This window comes from Molothrus ater, chromosome 2, assembly GCF_012460135.2.
Source record: "Molothrus ater isolate BHLD 08-10-18 breed brown headed cowbird chromosome 2, BPBGC_Mater_1.1, whole genome shotgun sequence".
NCBI classification, from domain to species: domain Eukaryota; kingdom Metazoa; phylum Chordata; class Aves; order Passeriformes; family Icteridae; genus Molothrus; species Molothrus ater.
The window spans coordinates 83,100,384-83,125,253 of record NC_050479.2 but is presented as its reverse complement, the minus strand read 5'-3'; the positions used below and the strand labels follow the sequence as shown (position 1 = coordinate 83,125,253).

Here is a 24,870-nt window from a genome sequence, read left to right as displayed (position 1 = left end):
TAAAATAACTTGTATATCAGACTGATGCCAGAAACAAGCACAATTTGAGGTAAACAGCTGTCTAAGTACTCTTCCAGGAAATTTATGTAACTTTAGCTCCTTCCTATGGCTGAAAATGCAATAGTCTAAAACAGACACCACTATTGCATATAGTTATGAAAAAAGGTATAATTATTGGTTGTGGCTGGCAGATTATCTTATTCAGAAAAGTGGTTTCCGATTAAAATAATAGAATTCCAGCAATTCAGTATTTCTGTTTATCATCCAGAGTAAAACAAGAATTTATATTCACAGCTGAATGAATTGCTTTCTTTAAACACTGTAATTTTTAATAATACCTGAAGATGAGTTACCTATATTTTAATTACTATATCGATAAATATGTATTTTTCACCTCTCCAGAACAATTTTCAGTAGTCTGACTTTGATTACTAAGCCTTCGGGGGTGGCATTTTCATCTCACACAGTATAGTACAAATTTAATTTGCAGTAATCACTAAATAAAAGACAGAAAATTGTGATTGAGATTCTAACATTGGCTGCATGTACATGGACATTACCCTTTGAGAAATATAGGAAAATTCATATGTTAGGAACTGGCAGAAATAAACTGAGAGAAGTATTTATGAGAGGACAAAGATCTTTTAAATGATAATACTGAAACAGAGGTAATAATAACAGAAGCTAAAGACCACAGTCCCGCACACTCCTCTGCCTATTTGAACTCATGGTAAAGTGACATCACATGTCTGTTGAGCGTGTGATTGACTGTGTCTGTGCTTTTATCCTGTGAAAAATGTGAGGGGATTTAATTTCATTTCCAGTAAAAGAGGAGTTTCCATAGATTAACAGTAAACATATGGGAGCAATTTATTTGAGGCAAAATCAATTGCTAAATTAAGGTAATTTGTCAATCAGCCTGACCCTTGAGTGTTTTCAGGCTGAAAGCAGTCACAACAGGGTACTCTGGCAAACTACCTTTGCTGAAGAGGGCTCTTGGTGTTTGAATGTCCCAGAACAGGACAAGAGTAATGTCAGAGAATCACAGAATCATAGAATTATAGGATAGGATAGATTGGAAGGAACCTGTAAATGCCATCTATTCCAACCCTTCTACAATGTTCAGGGACATCTCTGACTACACCCACTTGTTCAGAGCCCTCTGCATCTTGATCTTGAATGTTTCCAGGGATGGAGCATCTACCATCTCTCTGAACAAACTGTGCCACTCTCCTTCTAAAAATCTTCTTCTTTACATCTAACCTAAACTACAGCTCCTTCAGTTTAAAACCATTACCCTTAGTCCTATGTCATTTTGAGCAAAGGATTAGTTATAAACACCATTCTCTAATCCTGGAGATTCTGATTGCCACCTCTCAGCTGCCTCCTAGGATTTGATTACAATTCCTTCTTATGTATGAGGTCCCATTGTGATAAAAATCCAGTGTCAGTGTCTCCATGTATATCTTTAGCTTCCCAGCTAATTCAAAGGGCCTCATCCTCTGTACATGTTGCGTAATGTAAATCCACTCTTTGACTGGCTTTTGGAGCCAAACAAACATTCTGGGGCATATCCCATGACACAAAAATTGCTAGAGAAGAAAGTGCACAGTCTGGAAACTACAGAGTTGTCCAGCACAATCCCAGGATGTTTAGGATCCCCATACACCCACAGAAGAAACACGGATTTCTAGTGTCATGGAAACCTGTGGAAGATCAGACAGCTACAGAAGCTGAGCTGGATGATGCTGCTGACCTCTTGGCCCAGGGACAGTGGAAGCTGTCGGAGAGATAAACTCAAGGCAAGAACAGAAGTGAAGACATCATGTCTGGTCAGTCTAACTGCTCTGACAAGAGAGAATGTAACAAGGACATTGCTAACACAAAAGAATGTAACAAGGACCTGATAACCAAAAAGATTGCATGGGAACACAGGAGCAAAGGGGTCCCAGTGGAAAATTCAGCATTGAACTTAGAGAACTATAAATAATATGAGTGAGTTGTGTAATAAACTGGCTTTGCTAGTATAGCATGGTCCATGTCTTTCAACCCCACAGAAACCCAAGATCAAGTGCTTTGGATGTGGCCTGTGTGAGTTGCAGGGAAAGAGCCCTGAAGAGGTTTCATTATGAAGTATGCTGAATTTCTTGGCCTGAGTTAGATTCAGTTGGACATAATTTTTTTGTAAGCATCTAGAGCATGTCTAGAAATCATAAACTTAACCACAATCTTTTTTCATTGTCCAGACACTGTCTCGCCTTGATTTAATTACTTAAGAATTTATCAGGATTCCTTAATTTCTACCTAGAACCATTGTCTAGGCCAATACCTGGTAGCAAAAAGTGATGACCATCATATCCATAATTCAGAAATATCTTAAGAACCTTCTGGGTGACCACAAGTCCATCAGTTCTTTTGGTGATTTTTTTCTCAACTGTAGAGTGCTTAATTTCCATCATTCCTTACATGACTTTCATGGTCACCTATTCCATAACAATACATAAAATACAGGAAAAGAGGACATAAAATTTTCTCATTATTCCCATAAAGGAATAATTTACTTAACTGAAAAAAATGTAGTTGATACTCTAAGTAATGCTGTTCTTGACAATTAACCCTAATCTCCACTACGAAGCAATAAATGAGTGCTAAAGGCTAAGTAGATTATCCTAGGAAAGTCTCCTTGAAAGTCATTTAACAGCTAATCATATGTTAAGGTCAAACATTTCCAGTTTCTCAAAAAAGCAGGCATCCTGCCTTATTTTCCTATTCTGAAACAATTTTAGGAGTATATCCAAATTGAAGGATTCTGCAAATGTCCCCTCAGAAATAACCCTTCTCTGACATTTTTCCCGATTTTGATTTTATCTCAATTTGATTTGGCCAGTATCTGCCCCAAGGAGAACAGAGACCTCACATATTTGGGAGAAATAGGGTATATTGTTTTCTTTTTGCTTGGCTCACATAAAAGCCTGACTATGGCACCTACCCTGCCCCAAAATAATTTTGCAACATGGTTGAGGGGGAAAGAGCACGGAGCTCTGGGACATATGTGGGCTATGTTCAGTCTCAAGTTCAGTTCATCTTCATTTCTTCAGTCTCTTTAAGCTCTATATTAAAGATCATCCTAACAACACTTACTGTATTTTAATGTGAAGATAGTCTAAGATAACTGTCCTGAAAATTTTAAACAGCTCCATGAGGGAAGTCTACAGTCAGAGGAAGTGATTTGGGCAGTCCTAGAGGCGTGGCTGGCACAACCTGTTTTCCATTTTAACTCACTTTTCCACACTCTATAGTCATGCCTCAGGGGAATCATATTTCATAACGAGAAGCTGAACACTATAAAAGAGTGTGATTGCATCATGATCTGTCTTGAAACCTATATTTTCTCTTTTCGTGAATGAAAGCTCTTTCCTTCCAGAGTGGAAGGGAGCACATGAATGTAGGCAAAGATGATGACTCACAGCTGTAAAATCTCTCACATGCATAACATTCATGAGCATGAAGACCTGACTGCATGTGGCTTCAGTTCTTGTAGGTGTGTACAAGCCAGCTGGGGCACTGATAGTGCTTTTTGTGAGGCAGCCCAGCAATGTGCACAGGCTGTAAAACCTGCTCAAGCAGCAGTGCAAGGCTTTGGGTGGCCAGCCCTTACTGGGTAATGGCTCCCATATCTATATTGTTTGCTGTCCTTTCTCTTAAGCCAGTTTATCTCCCCAGCTGGCACCTTTTTTTTTTTTTTATTTGCACTGTAATCCTGACTCTGACTGCTACAGCTATATTTTCTAAGGTTTTGTTAAAAGATATATTCGAGAAGTACTTTGTTCTAAACAACACACAAGTAAGAATGAGAAGAGATCATGACTTTGCAGAGCTGTGAAGTGGGGCAGGTCAACAACAGGGGAAGGGAAAGATCGGAGAAGAATACTACTTCATTCCTTTTAACAGCAAATGATGAAATTATTCACCCATTTTCCAGATGAAGGAAGGAAATTGGCGGTTTTTACATTACAGGAAGCTTTTAAAATGACATATTTAATCAGTAAAGTGACCTTAGAAATCTGAAAAGTAAGAGAGGCATCCTCTGTCTTTGCTGAGGTAGAGGAAGAGGCTGGAAGAGCCTGCCAGGGTTAGTGAGGATCAAACAAGCCATTCCAGACAGCTGGGTTGTTGTGTAAAACCACATTAAACCACAGAGACTTTCCTGTCACACCATGAGCTGGTCAAGGCAGTGATGCTTGCTTATGTATTTGTTTATTTATTCAATTTACAAGACACTTTGGTCAGCACACTCCCTTAGGGCACATGTAATAAAAAGAGTACATCAATTAAATAGCGATGCTTGCAGCATTGACAGAGTGCCTAACGAAGGACTTTGAATTCCTTTAGGCCTGTCCCTTTGGGGAATACTCAGCTTGTAGCTCTCACACATCTGGAAGGTTTGGAGGAAAAAACAGGCTGCCTGAATACATGGATGTACCTTGAAGCACAATTTGAAGGACAACAGGAGCTTCAGCTGTTGTCTTATTGCTGTAAGGGAAGAGAATTCTCCAGTTTGGAGCCCTGCATGAGAGAAACCTGAGACTTTTAAAGCTATTTATATACTACAATCACAAGTAGGCCCTAGTGGGTGTTCTTACTTGCCCTGTTTTTTAATTTTAATTTCAAACTTGTTCAGCCTACAAGGGAAAATCCCACGAGGTACCAGAATGCATCTATCTAACTAAAAATCTGGGCCTGGGTTGAGTACTGCTACAGCATCAACAACCTGGCAGAGGGGCAGCCTCTAAGGCATCTTTTATAGCTCTGTAGTCAAGCACTCAAGAGCTAAAAGTGTGATGTTTATTAAGGGTCCACCATAGAACAAAAATATGGTCTGAAGAGAATAAAGAGCAAACCGAACAAACCTCTTGTACCACTCTGTTAATACCAGCTCCCAGCCATGTGGCATGTCCCACATGTCCCTGCTTCCTACCTGTTGACTCCATTTTATAGAGTGGCCAGTGGCCCCAGAAGGAAAAACTCAGGATAACTGTTCTGTTTTCCTAATGGCAGTTTTTGTAGGGTAGTGATGGATCCAGACAGGGTGTCCCATCTTGTCCTTCAGGTCATGCAGACTAAGTGGTCCTGGACAAGGAAAGTTTTATTTTCCTTTTCAGACCCTGAATCTCTGCCAGCAGGTCCACAGGAATCCATGGGGAAGCCACAGCCTGTCTTGATGCATGAAAAGAAGCAGACAGTCAAAATCTGATTAAACCTGACTCTAGACTTTTCTTCTGAGATATCTTTAGTCATAAAAGCCACCATTGGATTTTAATGATTGGTGATTTGTTGTGCCTGTTTTATAGCATTTCCAACTTGAAATACCCCTGAGGTTGGCTTTCAAAAGCAGATATTCACTCTTATTTACAAGCAGAATACAGATGTTCTGCACTGTCAGAGTCAGAGGAACCTACAGATGCACCAAAAAAATCAGGCCAAGAGACTTTTGGTCCAGGCACCTTAAAATCATGGGCTACTTCTGCAGCAGGTGACATTAGCTCAGCTTATTTTCTGCACATGTAAATCTTGACAGGTGATGTTTATTTGCTGAAAGGGTGTTTGCAAAGCTCAATTAGCTAATGCCTATAAAGTGCTCTTCAGAGATCCAGCACAACCACTTCTGGGGGCACAGCACTCCCCTTCCTTGCCAGACTCAATGGGAGCACTGTTGCTTTAAAAAGGGAGCTTGTCCAAGCTCTCCTCCTCCACTGGATCTAAGATGGATGCTCCTGCTGCAGCAGAGCCTGTGAGCAGACTTTGCCCAGCCTGCTTTTTTTGTTTTTCCTGGAAGCTTGCTCCAGACAAGTCAGCTGCATTGCAGACTGAACAGAAGCAGGAGGGCAACTCTCCCCAGGTAAGCTACCACTGCCCCAAACCTGCTCATTCCCACACCTGGATGGGGCAGCACCAAGGATGCTGCCATCCTGAGAATTATGGTTCTCTCCGTCTGTCTGTCTGGCTGACTCACAACAGCTCTCAGCCAGGCAAGAGTCAAACAGCTCTGGTCCTGGGCTCTTTTGCACTCCTCTCCTGGGTGACTGGTGTGAATTTAGTTATGAGGAGGACAGGGAGGTTCCTGTTCCACAGCCAAAGCTGAGCTTGTGCCTGTTCCTTTGTGTTAACATCGCTTCCATGTTGGCATTTCTGAATGTGCCTGTGGCACCATGGTCTTGGGGCCGTGCTGTGCCTGGCAGCAGCCCCTTCAACCTGTGGTAGATGAGGAGATGGTCTTCAGTCACCACACAGAGCTGGGGGCTGGCTCAGGAGGGTTCTGCAGGCTCTCATAGGCCTGCAGTCACTGGGAGCAGTTTAAGCTCTGTTGGCTCCTTTCCCTCAGAAGTGCATTGATTTTCCACTTAGCTCCTCATCTCAGAGGCATTAAAAATGTCATCTGTAGAGGACTGTGCACTGGGTCCTCCTATAACTCTCTTAAGTTTGCCTTTATTTCACCTTATTATTCCCATGGACTCTTTGGAGGACACATTTCCTTTGTATAACATCATTTTAGGAAGGTCTTTCCCCTTCCCCAGGGTGGTAGAGCATTGGAGTAGGAGACATTCCCAACCTACACAGAGTTGAAGGTGTGCTTTTCCTTAATGTCTTCCATTTACAGAACTGTTCCCTTTGGCCAACAGTGACAGACCCTGCTTGTACCGTCTAGCCCTAGGGATAGAGAGTGTTTGGGCAGTGCTGTCAGGGTGAAAAGTCCCTGCCCTGGCTTTAAAAGGCATTCTAGAAAGAGAAGGGTGCTGTAAAGGGACAGTGGTCTGTGGTGACTGGGAAGGATTGTTGTCACTAGCCCTGTGCTTCTCCCTGGACGTGCCCCAGCAAAGAGCGTCAAGCCAGAACTGTGAGCAGCAAGGGAGCTCTGTGACTGAGAGTGCCTGGTCCAGAGGTTCCTATGAATGAGAGAATTTATAGGATTCCCAGGCAACCCAGAATTAAACTTGCTTCTCCTCCATCTGATTTTTTGTGAGCCATGTGGCTTTACAGCTCATATTTAAGGCCATGGGAATGGGCATCAGCCCATGGAGGTAGAGAGAGGCTGCCGTCTGTGCCACACACACAAATCAACACCCTTCCAGCCTTCTCTGGGTAACCTTTTCTTTTCCTACTGTGAAGAACTGGTCAGGTTACCAAGAAAGACAGACAGGAAGTGTTGAGAGAATAAAAAGTCTTTCAGAAATCTTTTTCTTCAGCCAGGTGGCACCTCTGCTTGGGTTGGAGTCAAGGGCAGCTCTCTCTACAAAAAGCAATGGTGGGCATTGATGATTTTTCCTTGTTGACAGTGGTTTTTTCCCAAATGTGTAGTGGATATATTTAGTAGAGGGATCTGCAGCCCCTGTTCCCCTAAATACACCTGAGGGGATCCTGTGTGTCCACTGTGTCCAAGATCCATGGTCTGTCCTTAGCATGGTGAGGTTAGAAATGCCAGCAAACAGAGAGCCAAAGTAGATGATGTCATATAGATGTTTTTATTACAATTTTGGTGGAAATCTTGATACAGAATTTAGCTGTGACTGCAACTGTGTTTCTTATTTGTGAGTTTTTCTTGGGTTTGGGTTGTTGGTTTTTTTATGGAATCAGAATTTCATAGCTGAAAAACCATTAAATGCCAAAAGCTGTGAGGATAGTGGCATTTGCCAGAAATGAGAACAGAATTTCCTGTTACAAGAATCTGAAGGAAATCACTGACAATCTTCCTGACTGCTGAGAAAATGCTCACTTTTAATGGCAACGGGCAAGTTTGGTACATTTATATGTAGAAAAAATTGTAAAAACCAAAAACATTGTCAGAGTTCAAACATCTGGCAATCAGAACCTCCTCCTCTATATGTCAGGGGGAATTTCTGACTAAAATTTCACAGAGGAACCCAAAGGTGTTCTCCTGTTTCTAGCACATATGGTGACAGCCTGGGTTCAACTCTAGCATGAAATTGTGTATCTGCTTCTCCCAGCCAGAGTGCCTTCACCCTTAGCCAGAGCAAATCTTGCACACTATAATAAGGAGCAAGTAATGTAAGACTTTAAATGATAGGACTTAGATTTAGGCCTGGTCCTCTTATTTTGTACTTATTTATTTATTATGCCTGCAATTATAGCTCAGTTGAATGATATTTTTCAATCAGGATTACAGATTTTCTTTCAAAATGCTACTAATGTGGAAAATTCACTTCTCCAAAGGGTCAAATAGCCTGACCTTCTCATGAATTCTGATGTATCATCGGTTTTATTTTTACTTCTGCTTTCATCAAGCACTCTTCCTTTATGCTTATTATTTCTCTCTAAATAGTAGTACCATATGACACAAGTAATAGAGGCTGGGTTCTGGTGGTTCCTCTCTGAGGCTGCCAGCAGCAGTCTGAAAGTGTCAGTACACGAGATGGTCGTAGAGGCACTGGTTCTCCACCAAAAGCCAGTTATGGGAACCAGATTTGAAAATTAATCCAGGGCCTTACAAAATACTTCCAGGAAATGGTCAAGGTAATAGTAATGGGTTTTTACTTGTGGAGTTTTTTGGGGTTATTAATTTGGTTTCAATTTTGTGGGGGTTTTTTTCGGGTAATTTTTTTTTATTTAGATCATGAAAAGATTTCACACATGACTATTAGAAAGTAGATTCTTTACTTGCTGTCAGCTGGGTATGGTCCCTATCAGTTTCCCATCTATGTGGGCCATTAATGATCACCAGCATTTCAATTCTGTGTGATCCAAAGGCAGTGAGATTTAAGTTGTGCATGTATCTCCTCAGAAACCAGTGATATATTTCTTGAAAGTGGATTTCCCCTTTGAAACTTTTTGGTGCTGCAACACTCTGTGCCCCAGCTAGTCTAAATCCCAGGAAGAATTGCTTCCAAGTGCTTTTTTTATTGAAGTCCATACCCTTCAGAACACCAGAAATTATCAGAGGAATGTCATATGTAAAGCTCAATATAAATTAATGGCCTGAAAGCAATAACATGAAGTACAAATATTAAGTGTTGCATGTTGTAAGGGATATCCAATTGCACTAATACCAAATGTGTATTGATTAGCCAGAAAGCAGGGAAAGGTGTAATGGTGTAGAAATGTATCCCAGAGTGAGTCTCAGGGAAAAATGAAAGGCTGTTGCAAAGCTGATGTAAAAAACTTGGACCATATTTAGAGAAATACTGTAAGCGAGAGATGGGAGGAATTTTTCTGCAGGGCAGTGTCACCATTGGGATGCTCACTTTGAGAGGGACAGGGAGATTTTAGATGAAAACACCAAGGGCATTAGGGGTTTTATAGTGTATGAGCTATGGTGAAGTTTGAAAGAATTCAGTAGAACAAGTTGGGATAATTAGTGATCATCTTCAAATATATGGAAGCTGTTTTTATAAGAATGGCTGAGATCTATTAAGCTACAAATTTTCTATTTCATTTCAGAAAATAGACCAGCTAGAGAGGATGTACAACTCGTTTATAAAGTCATGAGCGACATGGAGAGGACAAATAGAAGTTAACTGTTACTTGTTCCTTCCATTGCAACATTTTGAGAAAGCTGGTCAAGATATCAGCGTCAAGATTCAGAATAAACAAAAAAGATAGAATTGGAAGGCCAGAAAAAACTTCTCATCAATGGAAGTAGAGTGGATTCAGGGGGAGGCAGGAAAACAAATGGAAAATTCCTACCAATTCCTACTGCTTCTTACTGAAGGAGTCTTGCTTGCACACAGGACATGAGTGCAGAGCTTGTGACCACAAGGAGAGTTCTGTGGCCAAGCTGACACCTCCACTCAATGCATAAAGCAAAGATGTGTTCAGTACACATTGACAAGCAGAGCTGGCCAGTTTAGTGAAAGCAACAGGGTATCAACACAAAATTCCCTGTAGACTAAGCCCTCCTTTGTCCCAGCAGCCTGGGTAAATAGTGCAGCTCTTAGTCCTTGGTGAGTTCTAGCATGTGGTTGCTAAACTCATCATTTCAAGCTCTTTTAGGTGCATGTGTATTACACTATAAAAACGTAGAGGAATAAGTAGGCCTACATAGTGGCCTACGTAGTGACATTAAAGTAAGCATATATTTTCTAAGTATTCTCTGTGCATGTTTCCACTCTGTGCCAGCAGGATCAGGCCTTTATTTCTCTTTAATTTGTCACAGAAAACCTTAAAAATGCTAATACAAGATATAAATAGGAATCTTCAGATAAGTGGAGCTGTTTTGTATCTGTTGAGGACTGTCAGCAATATACTTGATTTTCTCTTTCAAGCTGATATTTAATTATTTTTTTTCTCCCCTCTCTCATATTTTTGTTTGAAATTTATACCTGGCTGGAGAAGTTACTTTAAAAAACTATATGCAGTTGGTGACTTTGTAAATGATTTAACAGATCAAAATTATTTTCATAAATAATTCAGACAGTTTTTCACTAGTTACAAATGTAGAACTATGTAGGGAATGTGGCTCTTTATAATGTGTAAACACTTATGAATATGAGTACTTTCTGTAAGAACATTCCCATGAACTTAAAAATCACTGTTATAGGATGGCATACTTAGAGATATGGGCATTTAATTAGAAGGCATTAATTCCATCTTCAGGTGGAGAGATTGAGTCATGTTTTCCAAGCTGCCTACCACATGTGAATTCTTGATGCATAGGTTTTTTCCAGAGCATCCAGTCTATCTTCTGCCTTTCTCTCTGCCTCCGTGCTCAGATTGCAAGGCACTTAAGGAGAACTTTCTATCCCCGTGTCCCTGTCATCTCTAGGTGAAGTGAACCAGCAGGGTCTTCTGTTGGCAGGAACCAACTGGTAGCTCATCCTTGTCTCCATACAGTGATTTGTGAAAATGAGATCAGTTGTCACAAGCCACTGTGTGTGATGGAGCAGATGCTGCTCATGACAGTGGAATAGGTGGGTCCCAGCAGTCCCAATGACATCTCACAGAAGTGGCAAATGTGTTTCTACACAGCTGTCCCTGGAGCTCTCTGTTCCATCTTTACCCCAGTGGCCCTATTCGTCTCCTCCTCATGGCAGGATCAGCCCAGACTTTGTCTGCTCCTTGAGCCTTTGGACACACCAAAAAAAAGTTGTCTTATCCCTGTTTCTAAAAGTGCACATGAAAGTTAAATCTCATATTACCCCTTGGAACCAATTCAAACACAGTTTTGCATGAGGTCTAGGGAGATCACAAATTAGCAGCTCTTGAGCTGGTATCTGGTGACTGTAGGGTCTTTCCTGGGAAGACTTCAATGATATGAGCTCACAGCCCAGAAGGTGGGACACATCCTGGGCTGGAGCGAGGGAAGTGTGAGCAGCAGGTTGAGGTAAGTGATTCTCCCCAGCTACTCCACTGTGGTGAGACTCCCCCTGGAGTGCTGCATCCAGCTCTGGGATTCCCAGTGAAGGAAAGGCATGGACCCATTGGAGCAAGTGCAAAAGTGATCAGAGGATTGGGATGTCTCTCCTATGAGGAAAGGCTGAGAGTTTGGATTGCTCGGTCTGGAGAAGAGAAGGCTCTGTGCTGCTGCTTTTCAGTACTTAAAGAGGCCTCTATAAAATATGAGAACAGAAATCTTCTCAGGTTCTGTTGTGATAGAACAAGGGGTAATGGTTTGAAACTAAAGGAAACTATATTTAGACTAGATATAAGGAATTTTTGTTTTCCAATGGGGTGCTGAAACACAGGCACAGGTTGCCCAGAGAGGTGGTAGATGTCCCATCCTTGAAAACATCCTGGGCCAGGCTGGACAGGGCTTTAAGCAACTTGACCTAGTGGAAAGCATCCCTGCTTGTTGAAGGAGATTTGAACTACATGGCCTTTAAAAGTTGCTTTCAACCCAAACCATTCTATGATTACTGTTCCAGAGGGAGATGGGTTTTCAGGCAAACTAAGCCCAGGCTTCTGATACTCACTGATAGACAAAAATGAGCAAAATTAAGTGCATGTCCCATTGTATACCCTAAAATGACCAGCTCACAAAAAGTGTAGACATAGCTAAAGTCCTTGAAAGGACCAAAGTGGAGCCTCTCCAAAGATAGAACAGCTGTAAAGACTTTGGTTTAGACTGAGGTGTGAGACTGTATTTTGTTCTTAAGGAACATGTGAGACAGTTGTGTGCAACCATTTCTATTTTGATGGGGGATCTTTCAAGTTTGTTTTATATTTACTTTCTCTGGTTCCCTTTGTATGTGCTGCCTGTGGTGCAACAAGCCTTTTTGCTTTTTCTTTTATCTGATTCTTTGAGAAGACAACTTCTCTTTAATCACTGTCAGAGACAGGTTTTGTTTTTAAGAGTCTTGATTAGTATTCAGGGACTTCAGAGAACAGCAAAGATGGTTTTGAATTCTAACATAAGATTAGAAGCAAGTTAATAATCACATACCTTGGCCAAGGGTTTATAGATCATCGTGATTTTCTCATACCTAATGTATGCTGTAAGGCTTAGTGGAATTTTTAATGGTATGGCAATGGAACAAAAAGTTGAGTAGTGAAATCAGGCAAGGGGAAATACATAAATGTATACCATAGTAACCAAAACTTAAGCAATTTTCTCAGCAGAAACAGCAGAGAATTAAGAAATCCTAAAATTAAGCATCATAAGATAGTCAAAGGTGAATACCTAAAAATTCTTTGTGCCTCTCCAAGTCTTTTTTTTTCTTTTTTCTTTTTTTTTTTTTTTTTTGCTTATAGTGATCTTGTTTCTCACATGATATGTCAGGTCCTATGCTAAGCATTACTATTTGAAATAGCTCCAGTACAGGAGGAGATATATACACATTAAGCAAGGAAATACCGTGCAAACATGAGCATAATACTTCCTGAAATGCAACTCAGTTGCAAGTTAATTCATCCATTTCCACAAAATGGTGCACTATGAAAGGCAGACAGGCATCTTTGGAAAACCTAGAGCTGAAATGTTGGCAGCTTCCAGAGGGGCTGGTAGAGCAAGAGAGGTCTTATCAGACTGGCTGTGAGCAAGTGGCTGGATCAATGCACTCAAAGCCAAAGAAGGCTGGAGGGCTCAAAAAAACTGATCCGTCGATTCTTCATAGAGTAACACCCACAATTTGTGTTCTTCTGCATATTCCTTAGCACAAAAATTTGGACATAGATTTTCCAAGAATCCTTGCTCCTGCAGTATGACTGTGATTTAAATGCCTTTCCTGGCAAGTGGCAATATACTTGTGTGTGTGATGAGTGCTGTTGTAAAAAAAGAAAAGATAAAGATCTCTGAGCAAATGTTTTCTTATGACATTTTTTTGTATGTGATTTTCACTTAATGGAAATAAATGTCTTGGCCAATTGCAACATGAGTTATTATTCAAATCTGTCACTGGAATAAATCGTCCTTTTCTGAGATATTCCCAAATGACTGTGTGTCAGGTAACTGTTTTTCACTTGAAAGCAACGATTAGCTCAAGTGTGAAGGGATGAATTTCGTGCCTTGAAAAATACTTGGGTGCTTGCTGTTTGGTGCATCTTAACACTGAAATGAAATCACAGGTGAAACCTGTTCTGGTTGAAAATCTGCAATAGTGGCAGAGGCTGGGGAAGAAATGGGAATTTTAATGAACAGATATGTCTTCCCTTTTGAAAACATGAGCCAGCTGAATGCAGTAAGATCTGAATGGTCCAAGAGGTTAACTGGCTGATTGTCTTTCCCTTCTTTGAAATCAGAATTTGGAACTAAATGCAGGTGATTTTAATTAGGCCATATGCATTTAAATCAGAAATCACATTTGTGTGCTTGAGTTCGGTTTTCAATCAGGACATCGTGTTTAAAACATTGAAAAGTACAGATGTGATGCATCCTTCTCTTCAAAATGCTAATGATTGGTACAGATTGGGAATTACTGATCACTGAAATTGCTAACATGGGTGGCTATTAGAAGGGCCAAAATAGTTTAATAGCACAGATTCCAGGCATTTTATAGTAGTGTCTCCTAAAAATATTGCCATGCCACCCCCATCCCAAATTAATGCTTCTAAGGCCAGTGATGTAGTGTGCTCACACCTCAAGGTAGCACTGTGATTCATGTTTTAATGCTGGTGGCTGCTGGCTGTAACTATGGAATGTATTGTCATGGAAACTACGCTTTTCTATATTTACACCAGTGCTGGTTATGCGAGAGACAGTGCTTGAAAGAAAAATCTGTATAATATATAGCTTAATAACAAGATAGGCAAGCTAGGAATAAACAGATCAAAGATTCAGCAATGTTACAGCTGCTGTTTGTCACCACAGTACTTGTCTGTGTACTAAGGCTCAGTCACTGTTGAAAGAAGTGCTGCTGCAATGTCACTTTGGGCTCCTGGGTCACACAAACTCAGGTTATGGAACAGCTGACTGAAGTGAGTCCATGCAGTGAGCTCCCATGGCACACGGGCTCGCGTCCAGGCTGGTTGGGAGAAAAGTGTGAGCTGAGGGAATTAAGGACAATGGTTTGTAAGAGCTTGTTATTTGCAAAAAAGAAATCTTCAGAAATGGAACTGGGTTGTAACTCTGACTGTGGGACAGCTCTATCTGCCACTTCCATCTAGAAACTGCTGTAATTTTACTGAGCTTGGGCTCTTGCAAGTGCTAAACTCAAAAATAGAGAGTGAGAAACAATAACGGGAAAACATTATTCCAAGCTGGAATTTAACTGCGCACCAAAATTGGATAAAAATAAAGTTATTGTATGGTGCAACAGTAGGAGCAAAGATGAAGAAATTGGTTGTTTTATGGCTTTGAACTTGGCAAAGGGTAAATTATCCTAATGAAATTCTACTTAAAGTATAGATATATGCATACACGCACACGCATGTATCTATACTTATATAAACACACTATATAAAATCTTAGTAGAACAGGTTGCCGAAGTTAGGGTCTGCTGTCTCAGGCAGCTTTATAAAAAAAATCCTGTGCTATTCATCCTCTTGTACTGCTTGATCTGGCTTCACACTGGGACCTCCATTTGCCATTTTCTCTGTTCTGTTGTATAACAAATTTCTACTTCGGGTTTGTTACAGCAAACTGTTTCAGTTGTGACTTAAGAACTCACTTGCAATTGCCAGGGAGACAAGCTGCTCTCATTTCTTTAGAAAGAGTTTCTAATTTGATGGGCAGAGCTTAGTGAGTCACAGAAAAGCAGGGTCAGGGCACTGTGGAACAACTGCTTCGTTTACTCTGCTATCAGCTGTGAAATCATTAAGGACATCACTTTACTTTTCATATTATGGCCTTTTCATTTTGTATTTGCGTCTGCCAGGACCAAACCTAAACCTGGAGGATACATTAATCCAACTTTTGATATAAATAATCCTCTTAAAAAGCACAGCTAGGGATTTGTTCCTCCAAGTGCTTTATTATGCATTTTCAGCTGGTGTTGCTTTAACTGAAGGAGCAGTGACAGCTTTAACAGAATCCAAACGAACATTATGCTCCCAAACTTCTTCTTTAATTATTGCTTTTCTGGTTTACGGCAAGATGTTTGCAGGTTGCAGGATAGCAGTACTAGCTGGAGACAGTTAGATTGCCTCCAAAGCAGAGTTGAAAGAGGCTTGACTTTTTAGCTTCATGCTGGTGCATTTTCCGTGTAACTTCATATCTTTATTCAGTGTCTCCTGCAATCCTTCAACCTGTCTATTTGTAAATTTGTGCCTGGAGAAAGCTCCCATGTGGCAAGCCAGGATTGGATAAATGTTGCTTGTATTTCTCTTATTACAAACTCCCAGCATCTGTGATTTTCAGCTCTGAGTACAGTTTGTTTCCTGCTGAGATTCATCTATTTGGGGAAAGCAAAGGTCATCGCTTCTCTGGAGTTGCGACTGATTTGATTCTTTTTCACGGGGAGGCGCTGGGAAGGGAATCCTTACTGGAATGCATATTGATAAAGGCTGAGGATCCTGGCTTCTTAGATAAGTCATTTTTTTTCTCTTCTCTCCACACTATGACTATGTATTGCAGCAACTCACTGGCTTTTTACCAAATCAGGAGCTGCAGTATTTTTCTTCCGATGGAATAATTTCAGCCCACTTCAGCTAGCATGACAATCTTATGTGATTGTTATGAGTAGGCGTTTACATCCTTTTACATGCTAATACTGCCACACCTGCTAGTCCCCCTCATTTCCATTTCTCTCTTTTTTTTTTCCTTTTTTTCTTTTTTTTTTTTCCCCCGATGTAAAAACTAATTTCCCAGAGGAAGGGAAATCCTGAGATCCGTGATCGTTGTTGCATCGTTGATTCACCAACAAAGAAGGGGATGGCTGAATGGGACCCAGGTAGAGATTCAAGCAGGCTGCTTCTGACCAGCAAGAGGAATGCTAGCTGTTGAGCAGCATATGTTGCCACTCCATGTGCTGTGTTAGCTACTTGTTTTCAGCCTTCAGTAGGCTGCCACTACTGCAGCACTAAAGGAATGTGCCCTATTGTTAAAAATCCTGACTGCTTTACACCAATGATTTGCCACTGCAAAGTTGCATGCACCAACAACACTTTATCGTTGATGTTTGGATGCAAGGTAGGATGTGGTTAATGTATTTAAATGCATGCTGTAACTCCTTTGAATATCTGTGCTGTTTAATTTCGTGTCTGACTAGAGATTTCAGTGCAAATTGCGATCTGTTGGCTATAAATTAGGGCTTACAGCCGGCATGCTTTAAACGTTGGAGAAAAAAAAATCAGAAGTAAAGCTTTCTTATTTCCCAGGGTTATACCAGCAGAGATTTACACGGGAGAATTACGGATTATGAAGCATTAATTTTAGAGTTGATTGTATACTTAGCTAACAGTGCTAAGATTGCTAAACCACTACTCTGCTATTTGCCTGGCTTTATTGATTTGGATGTGTATACTGTTATTACAAAAACACAATCCAGCAAGACTGAATGTATTTTTTTCTATTTATATTGCTGACATGGTTTTTAACCAGAAGAGCAATACTGAAGTATATAACCCTGCACTTCTCTGTAAGAAAGAATAAAGTAAGCTCCCGATCCCATTTTTAGGTCTAGAGGAATATCTTTAAGTAAGTGTTTTCTTCTAGGGACTGGACAATCATTTAATTTCCATTTAAATTTAAATCATAAGGTGGCGCAGTTAGCCAGAGAAGTTTTTTCCTGGCTGTGTAATGCAACCCCGTCCCAATTTTTTTAACAATGGTGTTGGATTGGACTATATTTTCCCCCACTTACATCCTGGCTTGACATTTGAGTATAACCAATATTTGTTATTTTACTGAAATAATTCAGAACTCATAGCATGTTTTTAAACTTACTGTTTCGGGGAAAAAGTTTGGTTCTTGGATCACTGGGTCAATCATAATGATTTTACAGGGGGGTTACATATTTTGTCCCATTCCTTTTCCTTGCTCTCCTTAAATACTGGATGACATGAAAACTGTTCCTCTATGTCTAAATAGAGTAGGAAATGAGCAGTTATATTAAAAAAATAGTGTCAGTAATTACTTAAAATCATTAACTTCATACTTGAACTTTGCTAATCCTCAAAAATAGCCAAACTGCAAAAATAAAATTTTAGTTATACAGTCCACAAACTAGGGAGCACAGTATGCTTTGTGAGTTCCTGTGTGACAGAGTAGCCTAAATAAAATGAAAAGACTTTATGGACTAGGTTATAGATGACTCAATGCTGCCTAAATGTATATCAGCAAGAAGTTAATGACAGCTTGTGTATTGCTTGGTGTGATACCCTAACTCAAATGTGGTTATAGTCAAACACAAATTATTTGTGTACCTTATGTTTTTCCTCTAACTATGGCTGCCTATATGTCTGGTTACTTGAGACTTTCTTGAACTAAAGTTTCTTGTTTCTTCCCTTCTGTTCTAAATAGGCAAAAATATGTTCTATTAGTGAAAGGGTTATAATTTAATTGCTGTGTCATGATGCCACTAGTGATATAAATAGCATTAAGAGTTTGTCAGTTCAGAAGCTTTTTTAATTTGCATTTTTTTATAAGTTTTTTTTTTTTTTTTTTTTTACTTTAACTTTCAAACTTTAAGTCCTCTTGTTTCCAAATGTTAAATTCTAATTCATGAAGGTGAATTGTTAGTCAGGGGAAATTAAATATAAGCCACCCTTTTACAAAGGTAGGCCAGTGGCCTAGGGACTAGTATCCAATTTGTATTCCTGCCTGTAAGCATGGTTTTCAAAGGATATTCTTTGATGCACTTAAGTTCTTTCAAGATTTTCAGATCCTGTTAGGAGGAAGCAAGAGAACAAAAATCATAAATTCCAAACTTTTTTTCCCCTCATCTTTCTTTAGTGCTTCAGGCTCATTACATTAGTCACAGTCAATGTTTTATCTTCTTGTGGTGGTGTATGAACTACTTCTCAAATGAAATGTGGATGTGTGGGATAGTGATCATTTTCAGGGAGATGAGAAGGAGAACAAGTGAACTTATTTATCTTGGGCTGGTTCAACACGTGTCCAATTAGTTTCCTTTGATACCACCATCAAGCATGCACAAGGTACGCTGGTAAATGTACAGAAATCACCTCACTTCAAAGAGCTTTTTCTCATTTTTCTTTGTTCTGCAGCCTGTATATGAATTTACGACTTCTTTGCTCTGGACACTTATATTTCTAGATTTATGGGTGCAGATCAATTGTTAACAACCAAAGAAGTGTGAATAAGAAGTAAGACTGTTTCTTTTTAGGAGATGTTTTAGTCATAGGACATGAAGTCATGGATCTAAGCATGCTCACAATATTATGACTTCTAGAATCACGTGGTTCTTGAACACAGGAAAGAGTGTAATATCCTGAAATGACACTTTATCTTCTGGGTGACAGAGGAGAAAATAGGTCCTCAGAGTGTAATATCTAGATAGTGGAATAGACATCAGAGGAATTCAAAGTAGGTAAATATTTCCTAGTGTTAAAAAACTGACTCCTTTCAAAAGGACAGGGCAAGTTGCAGTATTGCTTACACTTTTGATTTGCAGTTTTTAATTTTGTGTTACATTCAGACTTCTTTTTCCTATGGTCAGAGAAGTGAGTGAGAGAAATGCACCACCTCAGAACCATTACGCCCATTTTATCATTTCCCCATGCAATAGTTTTACTGTCTTCTCCTTCCTAGCAGGTGGTGCTAGGGAATTAGTGTGGTGGGGAAGGAAGAGGGTGCACATCTTACCACACCATATGTTGCAAAGAGGGTCAGTGGAGGAGCTCTCACTGTGCCTGTGAGAAGCTTTGCTTGTCAGCTTGATTTCCCAGTGATGTCCAGTTTTGTGATCCTTGACTTTGAAACTGCAAACAATTCAGAGGAGTTTAATTTGAAAGATGGGTCAGTGCCTACCTGAATTGTCACAATTGCACTTTAACACATTTGAAGACTTGTTCAGTTTCTAGTAGGGAAGTACCCATGTTCCCATCACAGCAGTGCAGAGCTGAAGCAGAAACAGGATAAGCAGGTTGTAAAACACAGCCCTCAGGTGCCAGGAGGTGCTGTGCAGAACTGTCTTGTTCACAATCCTGCAGGGTTGGCACATGACTGCCTCTCCCCTGAGTCCTTAAGAAGCTCCACAGCTACGGGACAGATTGATGTCCACAGATTGAAGGAAGGCTTGTGTGTAAGACAGGCCCGTGTTTGTGGATCTCCATTGAGAGGAGTGCATGGGCAGATATCAGATTCTCACTGAAGATGCTGAAACTTAAATGCATGCTAAAATGTCAGTATATGCTTACTCACTTTGCTGAATTGTTTGTTCAGTATTGCAGAAGAGTTATCTTCTTCCTCTCAATATCCTGTTCATTTTGCTCTTATTAAGAGTGCTGGGAAGGGATTTCAGGTTGACTGATATGCTTCTTAAATTATATTTCAGTCACAGTTCTGGCTCTCAGATGGAAGTGCTATTCTGCCTTACCTCTTTTACTTCTATATATTGAAAATAGATATTGAGGATATTCCAGTGACTTTCATGTTTGTTGGCCTTGACCAGCTATTTTCATTAATCCTACTTTCTTTTTGATTTAGGTTGATTTTTATATCTGTCCTAGCATAATTTAATTTCTTTTTAAAGGGATAAGATATACTTACCTCTCTTCCCTGTCTCCTTTCTTTCCTCCTCGCACGTTTATTACAACCACTCCTCCAGCAAAACAGCTGGTTTTGGTAGGGTTTTTCCTACTGTTTCTCAGTTTTAGCTGAAACAGCCAAATAGTGACATATTCCACTATCCAAGATGAGGATACAAGTAAACCCACTTGTTTCTTCAACTGCCAGAACTTCTATGTTTTGAAAAATTATTGGAATGCAGAAGATTTTATTATTAAGACAAATATTAAGTAGTATTACTGAATATCTTGGCATTCCTAATTATTATTTTTATAATTATCAAACTGTTAGAAAACTAGTAGTTTTCTGTACTGGTATTATTAGCCTTTTAAGAAACTCTGGTGTGTCACTTAGTTCTTAATTGAGAATATTCTCTGTATTGTCATAATTTACATCTGGCTACTGTAAGGAGCAGCAGTTTGAGATGACAAGAAAGTACTTTTCCAGCTAGGTATGATCCATAGCAGACCTGCTTAAGGCCTTGCATGCTTTAGCTTCTTGATGTACCCACAGAACTGAAGTGCAATGGATGCAACTAGATAGAACACACACTCAAATTCCAAATGTTTTTTTGACAATAATCTCCCAGCCCTGCCCATGTAGCCTATTTTTTTTTGCATTACAGAGTAGGCTTGGGGTGTGGAAACAGCATGCCTTTTTGATGAAACTAAGCAGAAACACACCAAGTATTCTGCAAAATCTTGCATGTATTCAGCTTATAAAAGCAGATTAACACTATTTCAGAGGAAAACCCAAAACACAGGTGTGATGCTGTGATTGAGCCCTTCTTATCAGCTCTTCATTCTGTGAATCCATTCATGCTGCTTGCTGATGTGTACCTAACCTCTGACTCCACTGATGTATTTAATTTCTGATTTTTTTGGGGGCCAGACCTGGGGAGATGTAAAAATACAATATATCCATGGTCATGCTGACTTCTGTGATCCATCTGTAGAGACTGGTATATTGTATAGGGTTCCAGAACCCTCTTGAAAGAGTTTGCTGCCTATTCATGGACAATCAGCAGAGTAAGTCAGCTGGAACATTGCTGCCACTTGCTATGCATAACATTGACAGCAGCACTGAGAAACCTACTTCCATGAATAATTCTTGTTAGGCTACTGTGGTGTTCAAATAAAAGTGCTCAGCAATAGAAGGAGCTGCAGAAGAGATGCAGCATTGCCATTGGCAAGAGGCTCTGAGCATGATCACTTGAGTCACAGAGGATTTGTGCATTAGTGCACAATGCTCAAGGCAGGGAGAGTTTTCTTCTCTGGCATTACATTTGTGCAAGCTGGACATGGGGTGTAAACACAAGCAAATTTACCTGGCTGTATCTTTTTATTTCTGTCAGGCATTCACTAACCCCTTGCACTTTACCACTTCTGGCTGAAGAAGTGATAGCTCTCCAGCAGTTCCCACCCATCATCAGTGCAGGAAAAGAACAACTACACATTTTACTCAAAGGCCACCAGTCCAAGATCTTCTGAGTAGCAAGTAGCAGTTTATGAGGCTGTGGGACCCTGTCAGGAACTCCTCCCAGTATTGAAAAATGTATAAGGTGGATCCTGCTCTTCAGAACTTTTTGTTCCCCTCCATTGAGGAGCACTGAGAGGAACTCTGGTATCAGAGAAAACTATGACTGTACATGATCCTTAGTTTCTTAACTTGAACTCAGACAGGTGCTGCAGAAATTGATATTACAGGAGACACAGGATGGCAGAAGCCTAAGGAGGCAGCAGCAGGAAGGTTCAGGTGGGGCAGGTGGAAAAAATGACACAAGGCAAGATGATGCAGAGAGAGCAACTTAGGGGTAGGATAAGAAGGCAGTGGTCTGGGCAAGGCTGAAAAGGAAGCTGGTGAGGTCTGGCTAGATTGTGAATGGTAAAAAAGTTGTGTTGTGAATCTTCTGAAATTTTGGGCTCATGCCCAAAATCACACAGGAGTTACTGGATCACTGGTCAGGGAATGCAAACAAGTGTTACCATTTTCTCTTATTGGAGTGAGTTCACTTGCCAGCTGTCACCCACTGGCACTGGCCAACATCTGGGAGGGAAATGCTGAGGCATTTCTCAAGCATCAAGATCAGGTGTTAAAAATATTTGTGTTTGTATGAGGGTACTGTGTTTCACTTTCTGCCACTGTTGTGTCCAAAAGCACTCTGTACACTGTGACAGAAATGGGTGGCTGGTGGGATATACCCGCAGACAATTTAAATTAAGAAAACAATGCTGAAAGTGGCTTTTTAAAATTAAGGTGTCTTGTTTTGGTTTTTAAAAGTTTTATACACTGAAAGAAAGTTCTGTTGAAGGTGAGATCCCCAATCCCTGCATCATTTTGAGTCAGTGGGCTTTTTTTCCCACATTTTGCCAGAATATCTTTTTAGCTGCCCTGAACAGCTGGATGCTGGGCTGGATGGCTCACAGTGCTTGCTGTCATAGAATCATAGGGTGGTTTCTGCTGGAGGGGACTTTAAAGTATCACCTAGTTCCAGCCCCATCTTGTTGTCATGCTTCTGCAATTACAAGGCATTCTCTGGTAGTGCAGCAGTGGAGTCTGATATTCACCATTCCAAATTACTTATAATTCACCTGGAGCTAAAGGACACCGTGAATGCCTTCTGGACTGTACCTTTGACCATATATCCATAGTGGGAAAAGGGTTTCTTTTTTCAGCTAGCAATAAAGAGGACCTGATTTTTGTGGTTCTTAAGTACTGCAACAAAATTTACCTATGGAAAAAGTAGGGTAGGAGGAACATAGCTAAGGGTTACTGAACACATGGAAGAAGTTCAGAGTTTTCTCAGACACTTAAATTTTTTGATGTATTTTTGCTTCAAATTATACATAATAATTACATAAAATGAGGTACTTTCAAATATAAATGACTTGGTGCTCAGCTACATGAGCTGCTTGATTTTGCAAACTAATTATTGACTAAGAAAGGGATATATATAGACATTCATCTTAGCTGTAAGAGATGTCATAGAAGAGAATGGTGATAAAGAAGTGTTATATAAATATATTTAAGTGATAATAGCAATAGAACTGAAAACTGTCACTGAACAGTTCTCCTGATCTTTGAAAAGTAGCTTTTATGTTTCCAGTGTAGCTGTCAGAAATATTCTCATTATTAAAATATATATATTTATTGCTTTCACTTTTCTGATTGTGCTTCCTTCAGCTTTAAGCATTTGCTATAGAATTAATAAACATGAAGGACAGGATTTCTCAAGAAAGCCTGGCTGGGGGTTGTGCTGAATGTAATGGAAACCTCAATGAGAAGATTACTGATGGGAATTCCTCTCACTCCCTGTAGAAGTTAATGATCTGTAATCCCAGGAGAGATGGCACAGAATGATCTGACGAAGTATTAAGGCAGTTTGAGCTATTCTTTTAAGTCACTTAGCTCTTGAGTGTTCTGAGAAGTAAAAGGGAAGTAAAAATTGGGAAGTAAAAATCTTCACCCCACTTCAATGAGGAATTGCACCCGTTAGCTACTCAAATGATCCCCACCAAGCCAGAAAAGCAGGTTTTCTGGGAGACTGACTCCCGGTAAACAGGACAGTTTTTCATTTTTCCCTTAAAATGAAATTTCAGAAACCTTGATTCTGAGAATCCTGACAGATTGTTTTGGGGAGATTTCCTTTAGGAGATGCTGACAGCTGTTCAGTGTAATTAAGATGAAACATGCTAAATATGAATGTTCAGAAAGTTGTAAGGTGCTGTCAGCACCAAAGTCCCCACAGTGACTCACCTGGAGGCTCTGTAGATGTGACTGTTGTAGTAAAGAGCCTGTCCCAACACACAATTGCCTGAGAAGGAATGTAGACACACCACTTACTTTCAGGATGTGAGCTCATCCCCTATGGAAACAGGCTTGAAATTTCAGGCCTTGGACCAGCTGCCAATATTTAGAATATACCTATATTTCTAAGAAAAGGAGGACTAATGATTGTACTCAAGTACTCAATTCCTGATTTTCCATATTGAAAAATTGTTAGATATTTCCCTGGGCTGAATTTTGTGATGATCTCAAGCTCTTTCAAGACAATTTGTAGATGTGGCTGAAAGGATTGTTCACTCCAGGAGCCTCTTCCAAGAGGGAGTATGGATGAGACTGCATCAGGGGAGATTACTTGCAGCCTACAGGCAAACCTCTGTCTTCAAACACCTCCCACCTCTGCCCTTTGCCTTTTGGTGATATTTGAGAGTGTGAAACACATCTTGTGTTCATTTATTAAGATGCTACTTTAGTAGCAACATGGATGTGGGCCTCTCCCAACCACTTGGCCTGAGAACCAAGGATCATGCTGAGAAACTGGTGCATTTAGCATAGTTGATGTAGCAGAAGGGCTCAATCATGATTCCACCACTCGGATCTTGAAAAATGTAACCAGTAGGTCAGATTTAATCTAACCATAACAGCTCTGTCAGGCTGGGTGCATCTGGACCTGTGACTACCACACATGTGATAGTCCACCTGAAATGTACCCAGGTATGCTGGGTTAGAGGTCTGAGCCCAAAACTGTGAGAAACTTGTGCTGAGCTCAGAGACCCTGTGTCCAGCACAGAGAGGTGCTCCACCCTCCAGTACTTCCCATCTTAGCTACTTAACCACTTAACCTTTACCAGTCACAGGTGCTTCAAGTAGGAAGAGGAGTTTAAATTCAGAGAATTAAAATGTTTCATAGATAAAGGCTTTAAATGAGTAATGCACTCTTGCCTACCACCTTGTAAGGCTTATAACAGCCCTGTGAACAGTATATTGTTAAACTGTGTAAGTCCTGGCCC

General features: G+C 40.3%; 1 protein-coding gene across 22 annotated transcripts in view; it reads left to right on the top strand.

Annotated features, from left to right (window-relative positions):
• DLG2 (discs large MAGUK scaffold protein 2) overlaps window positions 1-24,870 on the top strand; it is a 984,854-nt gene that overhangs the window by 350,306 nt on the left and 609,678 nt on the right. The window contains exon 1 of one of the 22 annotated variants that reach the window (XM_036384357.2): window positions 16,169-16,516. The exons of 19 other annotated variants lie outside the window; for them this stretch is intronic. In XM_036384357.2, coding sequence (XP_036240250.1) covers window positions 16,415-16,516 — 102 coding nt within the window. In that variant the 5' untranslated portion in view covers window positions 16,169-16,414. Of the gene's footprint in view, window positions 1-16,168; window positions 16,517-24,870 lie in introns of those variants that run through there. 2 more of the 22 variants (XM_036384406.2, XM_036384414.2) reach the window with 2 other exon arrangements.